The 13,252-nt window shown below is 43.9% G+C and overlaps 1 protein-coding gene across 5 annotated transcripts; it reads left to right on the top strand.

The window, feature by feature from the left end:
- The first annotated feature begins 1,838 nt into the window (after positions 1-1,838).
- Positions 1,839-4,972, top strand: LOC125551331 (cell number regulator 13-like). Of its 5 annotated transcripts, none has more exons than XM_048714520.1 (5): positions 1,839-2,450; positions 2,594-3,807; positions 3,934-4,023; positions 4,119-4,497; positions 4,624-4,972. In XM_048714520.1, the coding sequence occupies exons 1-2, from the start codon at positions 2,001-2,003 to the stop codon at positions 2,756-2,758; spliced, it is 615 nt and encodes a 204-aa protein (XP_048570477.1). In that variant the 5' UTR covers positions 1,839-2,000; the 3' UTR covers positions 2,759-3,807; positions 3,934-4,023; positions 4,119-4,497; positions 4,624-4,972. The 5 variants fall into 5 exon arrangements, with proteins under 5 accessions (XP_048570477.1, XP_048570479.1, XP_048570476.1 ...); XM_048714522.1 differs by having other exon boundaries at positions 4,113-4,497; XM_048714519.1 differs by having other exon boundaries at positions 3,934-4,030.
- Positions 4,973-13,252: the final 8,280 nt, after the last annotated feature.

Here is a 13,252-nt window from a genome sequence, read left to right as displayed (position 1 = left end):
GATCTTTTATTTTAATACTGCATTGGTAGGGTTTTAAATTCAAAACCTATTGGCTCGGATACCATGTAAGATTAGGTAAAACTTCTTGTCGTTTCAGGCCGATGGATTTATGTTATATATTGGGGCGCACCTTCTATAGACAACGCATACAAGGAGTTCGACCCTGAGAAGGATCGTTACAGGAAACTTGAGAGGCAAGGAAGGATTATAAAGAGATGTCAGTGCTAACAAGATATCCTAGGGAAACAGTATGCGTCAGCTTAGAGTCCTAGAACTATACATGTTAACACTAAAAACATTTAGTTCCATTGGAAATAGCTCTATAATATATTTTTCTGCGCATTCGAAACGTCGGTTCTTCTTAGTTGATTTGTCTATGCACTTTTATGATGTGTGAACATAAACTAAGCTACGTTAACATAAATGGAAGTTGTCTTTTTTTAGAAATGGAGGAGGACCCCAGCCTCTCCATCTGGACGATGCATGTAGTTTATTAATTATTTACACAAGACCTTATAAAGTCATACAACAGTAGGGCTAAAGCCATCATCTAAGCAACATTTGTCGCTACTCCTATCCAGTTGATGTAGGGATGCTGATAGTCCGGGCTTAATATCAAACATACATTGCATCCTAACATAACATATAATACCTGAGGTCCCAACCAGGACGCGTGTCAGGTATGGGCACCCACCAGTCCGGCGCATTCCTCAACTAGGATGCCTGTCGGGTATGAGGCTGCCGTCGCCTGCCACCAATCCATCTTCTGTGTTGTACTGCTGCATCTACCTTGCCCGGTCTAGCTGCCGTCGACGCCACCATGACGCCCGACAATGCCATCATCCTGCGCTCGTCCATCATCACACGCCCACCGGTGAGACTCCGCTGCTCCATGCCGCTGAGACTTGCCGTTGTCGACGTGCCAGATGCCACGCCGCTCCTCCGACGCGAAACACCACCTGCTGCCACTGGTCCCATCCCCTTCACCTGCAGCTTCTCAAACCGAGCACCCAAACGCCACAGGCGGCGCCTCCAAAAAGGACACGACACACGCAGTGCCGCCGCCACCCAATCTAAGGAGATTTAGGGTTTTCACCCGGGCATGGGGTTAGGATGGAGGGCAGGGACCTCGACGACGCCTAGAAGAACGGCGACCCTGGTCGTCCCCACCGTCGGGATGAATGAGTCATTCAGAGTTTCCTCCGGTACGATGTCACCTCTACCAGTCTAAAGATGAGTACATTCTTTGATTAGTCCAACCGAGCTGGACAGAGATCGGTTAAGCAGGACGCCACCTTACTTCGGCCCCTAGCCGTTGATCTGCCGGCCATTATTTTATTTTTATTTTTATTTGGGCATATTTGAGCTATATCCCCCAGCAGACCTATATTTATTTTGCCTGTACTTAAACTTGTTGTATAGACGTGATGATTGTTTTATCTATAAAGCGTAGCGAAAGCCTGTTCATGGTGAGGTTTTTATCATGGCCTCCGGCTCCAACAGGTATGAATATGGAGGTCACAGAGGATGGGAAGGTTCTCAGTAAGTTCGTCAAGTAGCACTTCAATCTTTAAATGCTGCTCATATAGCAGAAGAGAAAGATTCAAACCTGGAACAATTGCTCGTGTCACGCCGGACGGCCTGCCGTAGCCCTTGCTCAGTCTCATTTCTGACGAATCATTCAAACTAGAAGCCTGAAGTTTCCGGGAACCTGCCCAACTTTGGACTCACCTTAAGCTATCTCTGTCCAAATGTCAATAATGGAGGTACGTATGATTGAAAAATCAAATAATTGAACGGTAGGAGCATATATTGCCCACGCTAGTCAAAGTCATCGTCGTCACTTGTACACCATATATCGCGGGCGGCCTTTTTATGAGCAGCTAGTTGGATCTTGCTCTCCCTGACCCAGAGTGAACACATCCTCCTCCTCCTCCTTCTCTTGGATTGGAACACTGGATCTGCTCCAAGATCGATCCTGAACCAAAGCAAGATAAGCAATGGCTCTAGTTGGTCAGGCTGCCATGGTTGCGCAGTTTGCAGGAGTGGACGCATACGGGATCATCAAGATGATCGCCGATGCGGCGCAGACGGTCCGGAGGAACAGAGCCACCTGCCTGCAGCTCGCGCGCCGCGCCAAGATGATCGGAGACCTGCTGCACCAGCTCCACGCCGCGCAGCTCATGCAGCAGCCGGAGACGAGGAACCCGATGGAGCAGCTCGAGGAGACGCTCCGGCGCGCGCTGCTGCTCGTCAGGTCCTGCCAGGGCCGCAGATACCTCTACCGGTGCTTCTTGGGGGCGCGCCACGCCGACGAGCTCCGCGAGGTGCAGGGTGAGATCACCTTCTACCTCCAGCTTTTCCCTCTCGTCAGCCACGTCGACACCACCCTCACCTGGGTCAGACTCCTCAACAAAGGTGCTGCTCCTGAAGCTCCTTCATGCAAAGAGGTACAGCCAGTTCCAAGCCAGTTTTAATTGTTTCTGATAAATCTAGCAGAAACTAAACTCGCGACTGAAGCTCTCTCTTCTGCCTTCCTGATGACTATGGACAACTTATGCTTTGTCATCTGTTTCTTTCTTCCTTTCTACAGGCACCTGTGGTAAGACCATATTTTGTGCCGGATGAATGGTGTTTGCTAGTTTCTCATTCAGGAAGTATACCTTGGCACTCTCTTCTTGTAATATCTACTAACCACCCGTCGGGAAAATTTTATTCTGGCATGTATCTGCAGGAGTTCAAATTGTTGTGCAACTGACCAGTTATTTCTTTTTTCTCATCACTTCATTAAAAGAATTAGCGATTATCTAGCTAGCACAATGTTTCTGCAACTGCTAGTTAGCATTGCGCTTGTTATGTATCGCGTCCGCGCTCTTGTCTCTGGAGAATCTGGCTGGCATAGAGTGAAAATCAAGTTCATCCAATCCAAACCGCGGTTGTAAGTCGGTCTTTCGTTCGTGTGCAAAATAGGTATGTTGGTATTTTTCTTTTCCTTGCAGAAGATCAGATCATAGTTGACAACTGACCATGAGAATCTTGTGTATTGTTGTTTGTTTGCCACTCGAGTTATTGGGTGTTCATCTTGCATTCAAAAGCTTACATTTTGATCCATCAAGATCGCAAATTTCCAGTTTCGGAGGCGCAGTCGCGGTTGCAGGTGCCGTTGGACCATTGTTTTGGGTACCGCTCGAAATTTCGCGATCCCGAGCGGTTACTGCGTTTACCGCTACCCCACGGAAAACACTCATACCAAGCAAAATAATTCGAGTTTTTTTGAAATTTGAATTCAAACGATCACTCTGCTGTTAAATAAGCGGCATCTCTCATGTAGCAACAGCGGGTTCGAGTCTTACCTTCCACACTTTTTCTTTCTTTTTTAGAATGCGAAAGTAAAAAACTAATAGAGTTGAAAAATTCTGGAGCCGTAGGAGTCGAACTCGAAATATCTGACCAAGCGGCATCGGTGGGTGCGTGTGTTCAGCCACTACACTAGGAGAAACACTGTGATATCATAGAGTTAAAAGTTTATCTATATCAACTTTGAAATATTTGAATTCAAAATTTGATTTTGAATTTCGTCCGATTTTTTTCCGGTATTTCGTGGTTATCGTGGGAACCGTGAATTTCGGTGCCCCTCGAGAAAAAAGGCTCGCTTGGGATCCAAAACCTTGCGTTGGACCATCAGTGTAAAGAAACTTCCATGCCCTCACATGGCGCAAGTGCAACCCTCCAGGTTCAAAGGGTAGCCTGTGTATTGCATCACACATGACTTTGCTTGAAGGCCCTCTCTCATCTACATAAGCAAAGGTAGCTTTTCTATACTTTATTATTTCAGGAAAAAGAATCACCTTACCGAAAATAGCAACAATAGCTCTTGCCATTCTGCGTCACATCTGATCTTGACTTGTATTTTCTCACCCGCTTCAACCTTAGGATTCTGAAGAGTATGAGGTGAACTCGGAAGTAGCAATAAGTCTCAAGCCCAATGCCACTGTACAAATGATCCAGGCTTCTGAGCTGCAGGTTGCGGGTTCGAGTCTTACCTTCCACACTTTTTCTTTCTTTTTTAGAATGCGAAAGTAAAAAACTAATAGAGTTGAAAAATTCTGGAGACGTAGGAGTCGAACTCGAAATATCTGACCAAGCGGCATCGGTGGGTGCGTGTGTTCAGCCACTACACTAGGAGAAACACTGTGATATCATAGAGTTAAAAGTTTATCTATATCAACTTTGAAATATTTGAATTCAAAATTTGATTTTGAATTTCGTCCGATTTTTTTCCGGTATTTCGTGGTTATCGTGGGAACCGTGAATTTCGGTGCCCCTCGAGAAAAAAGGCTCGCTTGGGATCCAAAACCTTGCGTTGGACCATCAGTGTAAAGAAACTTCCATGCCCTCACATGGCGCAAGTGCAACCCTCCAGGTTCAAAGGGTAGCCTGTGTATTGCATCACACATGACTTTGCTTGAAGGCCCTCTCTCATCTACATAAGCAAAGGTAGCTTTTCTATACTTTATTATTTCAGGAAAAAGAATCACCTTACCGAAAATAGCAACAATAGCTCTTGCCATTCTGCGTCACATCTGATCTTGACTTGTATTTTCTCACCCGCTTCAACCTCAGGATTCTGAAGAGTATGAGGTGAACTCGGAAGCAGCAATAAGTCTCAAGCCCAATGCCACTGTACAAATGATCCAAGCTTCTGAGCTGATAGAAAATTAGAAGAGCGAATATAGGACCTTGGTTGCAGCAAAACTTGCCTCCTTTCAACTTCTTTTGATCCCAAAGAAACCCGTTTTGCAATGCCTGCGGCCATAGTTACAGATTTACATAAACTGCAGAGATAATACTGGTATTCACACATGGTTTTTGTTTACCTTGTAACTTCGCATGGCCATTGGGCGCGCAAAGTTCTTGCATAGGCCGAGCTACATGATACCTACTATCTAGACCGTCAGTTTGCCTCGTGATATGTGCAGCTCATCAGTCTTTGTGGCATGTTTTGTAGATGATTAGTAGGAGATGTCATGTCGTTTCTGTCATGCATGCTAGTCCATAGGGTCCACTGTTCACTGGCAGCAGATGTCACTGTTCCTCTCGTGACGTTGTTGGCGATAGCCGAAGAATCTTTCAGCCTATTTAAAAATCTTGTGGAACTGTTCAATGTCCAGCGTGGACCTCCCCTCCTATCTCTACTATTCCTCCAATGCACTGACTAAACAAATAAAATATCTTCCTATTCTCGCTTCTTCTATTCAGGACATCTGTACTCTTTCCTTTTTATGAAAAAAAGGGTATAGCCCGGACTTAGCTATGCATGTTAGTAGTTTCTTCAAAAGAGAGTGAGGAGACAGAGAGCGCGCGCTTCGTGCATGCATGTGAGATTGCTGACAAAGAGAGAAAACATGAGAAGAGAGAGATTGTGTTGAGCATGCATGTCAGACTGTTTTGATAAGAGTGAACACGAGGAGAGAGAGCTTTGTGCATGCATGTGCGACAGAGAAAAAAGTGAGTAGAGGGAGACTGTGTTCTGCATGCATGTCCAGAGCTGAGAGACAAAGTTGAAGCGTGAACAGTAGAGGTGCTAGATGATTAAGCGTGTTCTGCACACATCCACATGCACCTGGGTGCAGCTTGTACGGTGGCGATAAAGGGTGCTGTGTAGCCCGTCCTAGGAAGAACCACTCTCGGCATTGGGCGTACCTTGGAGTTTCTCCGTAACTGCGAATGACTATTAGGCGTACATTGGAGTTTGTCCAAACAGGCATACGCCTCACTTTATACTAATAAAGCCATATGGCAAAATGATACTACCTCCGTCTAGCGTACAAAAACATTTTATATTTTGACACGGAGATGGTACAAAATATCAACGAAATCCTTCAGAGCTGGTCAAAGAAAATACACTACAAAACAAGCAAAAACACGCTAAAAATGTGCAATTGTGCACCACTAAACGCCTCACGCATGCGGTCAAGATAAAGCACAGAACATACGCCGTCACTCTTGAGGGATTGCCCCTCATTGACAACGGCCCCAAGAGGGACACAAAGCGAAGTGCCGCCACCGTCATGCGAGCCGAAGCGGATGAAAGGTTTCACTGGAAAGTGTAGAGAGAGAGAGAGAGAGAGTCAGGCGGTGGCTCAAGAGGAGAGCGACACCCACAAGCATCGCCGACATCGGCATCGAGGTGCAAAGCTTTCACTTTTTCTCCCCTACCCATCAGATCGAGGGACGCCTACCCCGATGGGGACCCCACATCAGCATATCATGGACTCTAGATTCGAATCAATAGTTAACATTCATTGCTTTTAAAATTTGTTTTGCGGTGGAACCTACAATAATGTGTTGTTCTTACTTGAAAAAACATACTTATAGTTATACCCTCTATGAAAGAATCTGAAAATTCAAGGGAATAATTAAGATAGCAACTGACCATAAAAATAAACTTCGGGATTCCAACAAACCCCTCATGCAATAATTCATAAACTTAAGGTTAGGTAATTTTGTCACCCCAACCACCCATTATAGATAAAGTAATCACGCAATGCTCTCCTCTAGGCTCTTAGAGCATCTCCAACAGACGTGATACATAAGCCGCGCTGTGGAGAAGATGCTTATATAGCACGCGCGACCAAAAGCAGTGCTCCAATAGAAGCTGTAAAATAGAGCGTGCACAAAAACGAAGCTATAACTTTAGCGCACGCGGGCTGCCGGGCTGCAGATTTGGGGCGCCGGCTTGTGCGTGCAGGCTCCTGCATGTGGGGCCGTGGGGTTTGGCGTCGTGTTTTTGTGCGTCTGGTAAACCTCCCACACGCAAAAACATTATTTCAGTGCTGCAAAACTTTTTTAGTGTGCCGCGCTACCATGTTCTGTTGGAGATGCTCTTAACAGTGAAGTAATACACAACCAACATTCGCATATCACCACTAGAGAATTACACCACAACACAATATCAAAACATTGAATTATATTCCACTTCACAAGTAGCAACAAGGTTTATCCCATGTCATCAGGAACGTAACGAACTACTCACATGACATCATATGGACCATTATCAATGAAGATGAAATTATAATTAGCAATCTGAACATATACATCTTTCACAAACAAAACTTCTAAGCATCTACTACGGATAGTGAAGTTATCTCAGTAAAGGCTCTAAGGTAATAGTTCATAGATTGCAAACTAAGGTTGGAGATGGATGACAGTCAAGAGGGTGCTAATGATGATGTTGATCCCCACGATAAACAACGCGTTAGTGATGTCGAATGCTTCAAATTCCCCCTTTCAGAGGGAAAGGATTTCAGAGAAACAACCCTTCGGGAGCAAAAAGTGCTCTGCTGCCTCGTAGATGGCAGTGAAAAATTCCTGTAAAATCCATGACATGGTTTTAGGGTAATATAGTATCAATGGGAACCATATCTGGTGGGGGTCTCTTTTGGGCCCCACGCATGCAAACCATACGATCGGGGATGGCCGAGTGCGCATGCTGCATGCACCCCATAGCCCCTTCAAGGTAGGCTCAACACCCCTGTCTTGTTCAGACGTGAAAATAATTGCCATATTTTTCTTGGAATTTTTGGATCTTTGGAAAATACTTTCCTTCACTTGTCCTTATTTTGCTCCTTTTCTGCAAATTTCCGATAACCCCCTCCTCCAGTAGGTCATGGAAATTGAAAGGGAAATGCATTAGGATTGATCCATAGAAATTTATAGTAAGAAATAGTGATACAAAATGGACGTATGAGGTCCACCAAGCTTAACCTCACTTGTCCCCAAGTGAATGCCGAGCTTGATAAACTTGACAATAGGTTTATGAAGTGAGAAGCCGATAATAAAGAATACATACTTGAAATCATCACTATTTACTTTCATGACTAAACATTACTCCCTCCGTTATATAATGTAGTACATGTAGATTTTTTGAGAAGTCAAACCTCAAAAACTTTGACCAAATTTGTGGAGAAATATATTTACATCTGAAATGCCAAACATATATTATTAGGTTCATCCTAAAACGTAGTTTCATATTTTATATATTTAGTATTGTAGATATAAATAGTTTTCTCTATAAACATGGTCAAAGTTTACAAAGCTTGACTTTCCAAGAAATCTATAGGCACTACATTTTGGAATGGAGGGATTATAAACATCAATCCCTTCTTACAAAAGTTCCTATGAGGAGGTCATGATACCCTTTACATGGAATAATTTAATAACAACTAAAAGTTTCTTGAGTGTAGCAAACATTGTTCCCAGTCATTAAACAATTGCATTAGTCTTATTTTTCCAAAAGGGTCTTTGTCAAAGTTGTTGACGAACAAATATCACATGCTTAATTATCTCTTAGTCTTTAAAAATTGGCTAGCACACAGGAGCAAATTTTTAGAAAAAAATGATTCAACTGGACAAGGAAAAATAGACAGGATTTTGCTCCTTCCCTTGCTGTCTAGGAGCTGGTATGTAGGCCTAAAAATAAGGGTGGCTTGGGTATCCTGAATCTGGTTGTGCAAAATGAGGCCCTATTGATGAAGCATGTAAACAAGATTTACAACAAGATGGATGTACCATGGGTGCAACTGATCTGGACTACTTATTATCACAATGGGGTTCCTCATGAAACTTCTATTTATGGATCTTTTTGGTGGAGGGACAACTTCAAGCTCATGGAAAAGTCTAGATTTGTCACCTTTGTTCAGGTTAATAAAGGTGACTCTGTTCTTTTTTGGTCTGACTGCTGGCACCTGGCAGGTTGGAAACTCAATTGCCCCATGGCATCAGAGATTCGTGAGGTTGTTCTCCTATGCCCTTAACCCACTGGATTTAGTCAGGGATTTTTTGGATTGCCAAAAATTAGATTCCTTGTTCCACTTAACTTTCTCTAATCAGGCCTATTAGGAGATGCAAATAATCAAACATTGCATCGATAATATGGAGCCAAATGAGGCTATGGAGAACTCTTGACTGTGGAGGGATGGTGGCAAGATTTACACAACAAAGAGATATTACACTCATGTCCACAAGCCCATTGTCTCTAGCCCCCTTTTGAATTGAATTTGGGCTTCCAGTTGTACTATGAAAATCATGGTTTTTGCATGGATGTTAGTGATGGATTGGTTAAATACACAAGACATGGTGGAAAGAGGGCACTGGAATGTCCTTGATTCAACTTCTTGTGTGCTTTGTTCCACCCACACTAGGGAGGACAGGGACCATTTGTTCTTATACTATAATGTAAGTTACATGGTTTGGTGTTACCTACATATTGATTGGCCCCGGGTGCAGATATGAGGGATGTGGTTCTGGCTGCAAGGAGAAGTTTTGCCAAGCCTTTTTATAAAGTGGTTTGCACTGCTTGCTGAAATATTTGGACTATGAGGAATGCCAGAGTTTTTAGGAATGAAAGGCTTGGTTTCAATAGATGGAGAGGAGCTTTTGTTCATGATAGCTCTCTACTAGCTCATAGGATCAAGCCTAAATCCAGAGATGATCTAATTAGGTGGGTATCATTCTTGCGTCCTTGAGGCAAGTGTTGTTTTCCTTACCTTTTGAACATAGTTTTCTCTTGTTTGGTCTAGGGCATGTATATTTGTACACTGTTTGCCTTAATAAATGAGGATCCGTGGGGTGTTATGCCCCACGATACGCGGTAAAAAATGGACACAAGGAAGATACAAAGTTTAGCATGTGTTTAGCTTCTCAACTTATTTATCTCAGAGATAATGTCAACGGTAATGAATCAACATAATTACGCACATCAATAGTGTATATCTTCATGGATCTTTATTGTACATACTATATTTACTTTAAGAGATGATGATGGCTCAAAGGGTTGGCTCCGTTGGAAATATGCCCCACGGGCAATAATATTGTATTATTACCTTTCCATTTCCATAAGTAAGAGTTTATATTTCATGCTATAACTTCTATGATCCTGGAATATGTGATTCCGTGGAAAACTCATATGCACATGTGGAATGACAAACGGTAAAGAATAGGTTCCTAGTCTTGCCGCTAAGAATAGCTCAAGTGTTGTTGGTGATCATGTTTTTCGGATCTTAGGAAATCATTAAAAGTGTAACAATAGTCCTAAAATAACATTTAGAGTATGACATTAGAAGAATGATCATGTTGAATCGACCCAGACTTGCTTGTTATACTTTGAGATAATATTGTCTGAAATCAATTGTTATAACATGGAGAGTTAACATGTGACTTTAGTTCCTCATACCATGAGAGTATCATAGTCACTTCCTACCGTATGATGAACTTTGGGGTTGCTCAAACGCCATCTATAACACGATGATCATAACGACATCTTACAAGTTCATCAGGAAGCTTGACAAGTGACTAGATAGCTCGAGAGTGGGATTTGCTCCTCCGATGATGGAGAGATATTCTTAGGGCCCTCTCGGTATGATGACATCAATCATCGTCTAGCCAGACACACGTGACTAAGTCACGGGGATGCCAGAACAATTCAACGAGAAAGAAGAACAAAACTGGTAATGAGGGCAACGGTATAATGAGCATGTGTATGACTAAAGAGGATATCGATTTGCATCTCTCGGTTTGTAAAGTATCATGAATCAAAGGGAACATTGATAAGACACAAGTATAGGGGGTCGCTACAGTCTTCGAGGGTAGTATTTCACCCAAATTTTTTGATTCGACAAGCCAAAAAATATTTATGAGCCTTAGCAGTTGAGTTGTCAATTCAACCACACCTGGGAAATTATATTTCTGCAGCTAGTGTTTAGTAGCACAGTAATAATAGTAACAGGAACAATAACAATAGTAGTTTTGTAGTGATTGTAACAGTAGCAACAACGAAAGTAACTTAGCGAGAACAAATATGAGAAAAACATAGGCATTGGATCAGTGATGGATATTTTTGTTGGATGATATTCATCATATAACAGTCACAACCTAGAGCGATACACAATAGCTCCAACTCATCAATGTAATGTAGGCATGTATTCCGTATATAGTGATACATGCTTATAATAAGAACTTGCATGCCATCTTTTATCCTAGCCTCCCATGGCAGCAGAGTCCATAAGGAAATCTAAGGGATATTAAGGCCTCCTTTTAATAGAGAACCGGAACAAAGCATTACCACATAGTGAATACATGAACTCCTCAAACTACGATAATCACCGGAAAGAATCCCAATTATTGTCACCTTGGGTATGCAGATCATAACACGTACTAGGTGCATACAACTTACAAGATAGGATCAAGAGCTCAAATACATTCGTGAAAACATAAAGGGTTCACATCTGAAATCATGGCACTCGGGCCCTAATGACAAGCATTAAGCATAGCAAAGTCATAGCAACACTACTGCATGATGCTGCTAACGCGACACTACGATCAGAGACCCTTCGATGAAACTGTGTGCGATGCATTAATCACAAATGGTGATGTAAAAAACCTTCAAAAAAGATGCAAAGCATTAGTGATGGAGGATAATTCAAACACGGTTCAGATTTTAGTTGCATGTGCGATGCGGGGCATATGGTTCAGTTCAATGAACTGTTTGCGATGAGGCGGAAGAACAGAAACGGGCAGCCAGATGAAGGTGTGTGCAATATACGGCATACAGTTCACTCAGATTAACTATTTGTGATTAGGAAGCACAACGGAAATGGTTAGCCAAATCAAGGTGTCTGCGATTGACGGCATACACTTCAGACGGATGAACTGTTTGCAATTAGGCAACACAACAGAAATGGTCAGCCAGATCAAGGTGTCTGCGATTGACGGCATACACTTCACACGGATGAACTGTTTGCGATTAGCCACAACAAACGGAAATAGTTAGATAGATCAACGGGTGTGCGCTAGACGGGCACACATTCTAATTCAAAGAAGCGTGCTCGATGGTAATAACAAGCGTGCACGTTTGATGGAACAAGACGTGTGCTGACATCGCCTATTGCGGTGCACCCTATGGTGCAAACGCCACATACGCGACCGAGAATGCGTGCCCAGTTTACACCTTCCGGGAATCGTACCGCACTTCGAAATATGAACCATCAAGAAATTTTGAACTTGCTTCCCTTCACATTTATAATTACTATTCACGCTGATCAAAACCTGTTCACACCGATCAAAACCTAAACAGTTTCCCACTTAGGAGCGTATTAGTACTCGGTTATAAATACTACCTACTCCAAGATGACTGCACATTCCTCCTCAAATCCTCATCCACAAAAACAAAACAAGTCATTCATCGTCGTTCCCTTGCATCTACCGTCTACCATGACCCGCATGAGTTCTGGGTCGAGATATTACTACCAGGAAGAGGCGAGCATGGAAGCGGAAGCACGAGATATGTCCCGCCTCGCCCGAAAGAAGCCGACATGTTCCGATGCGCGGCCGTAGCAGGACAGAGGTTCCATCGCGCCACCGAAGCAGCACGGAGGTCCCGCCGCGCCGTCGGTGCAGCGGACTGGTCTGGCCACGCCGCGGAAGCAGCAGAGATGTCGCACCATACCGCGAATGCAGCAGAGATGTCCTCCCGCGCCGTGGCGGCCTGGGAAAATGTCTCTCAGGCAAGCGAGACTCTTATAGGAGCATGCATGCGATCGTCCATTGCCAGATGGATCAGATCTCCGGCTGGGCGAGGTTGCAGGATGAAATGAAAGCCTCGTTTGAACAGGCTACCAGCGTCATCCGACAACTAAGGGAGGGCAATGCGAACCTCTGGGCCAAGCGCGACCTGTTAAGGGCTGTCGTGGGAAACCGCAACCACCTATGAGGCCATGAGCCCCTTGTGGTTCGGCAGGGGGATGAGCACATTGCACAAAGAGCGAAGAGATGTAGCACAACACGACAGAGATCACGGGTAATTTTGTTGGGGAACGTAGTAATTTCAAAAAAATTCCACGCACACACAAGATCATGGTGATGCATAGAAACGAGAGGGGAGAGTGTTGTCTACGTACCCTCATAGACTGGCAACGGAAGCGTTGACATAACGTAGAGGAAGTAGTCGTACGTCTTCCCGATCTGACCAATCCAAGTACCGAACGTACGGCACCTCCGAGTTCTAGCACACGTTCAGCTCGATGACGATCCCCGGACTCCGATCCAGCAAAGTGTCAGGGAAGAGTTCCGTCAGCACGATGGCGTGGTGACGATCTTGATGCTCAACTATCGCAGGGCTTTGCCTAAACACCACTACAATATTATCGAGGATTATGGTGGAAGGGGGCACTGCACACGGCTAAGAAAACGATCA

Source organism: Triticum urartu, chromosome 4 (genome assembly GCF_003073215.2).
Source record: "Triticum urartu cultivar G1812 chromosome 4, Tu2.1, whole genome shotgun sequence".
Taxonomy (NCBI): domain Eukaryota; kingdom Viridiplantae; phylum Streptophyta; class Magnoliopsida; order Poales; family Poaceae; genus Triticum; species Triticum urartu.
The sequence above is the reverse complement of the archived record's forward strand: the minus strand, read 5'-3'. Positions and strand labels throughout refer to the sequence as shown.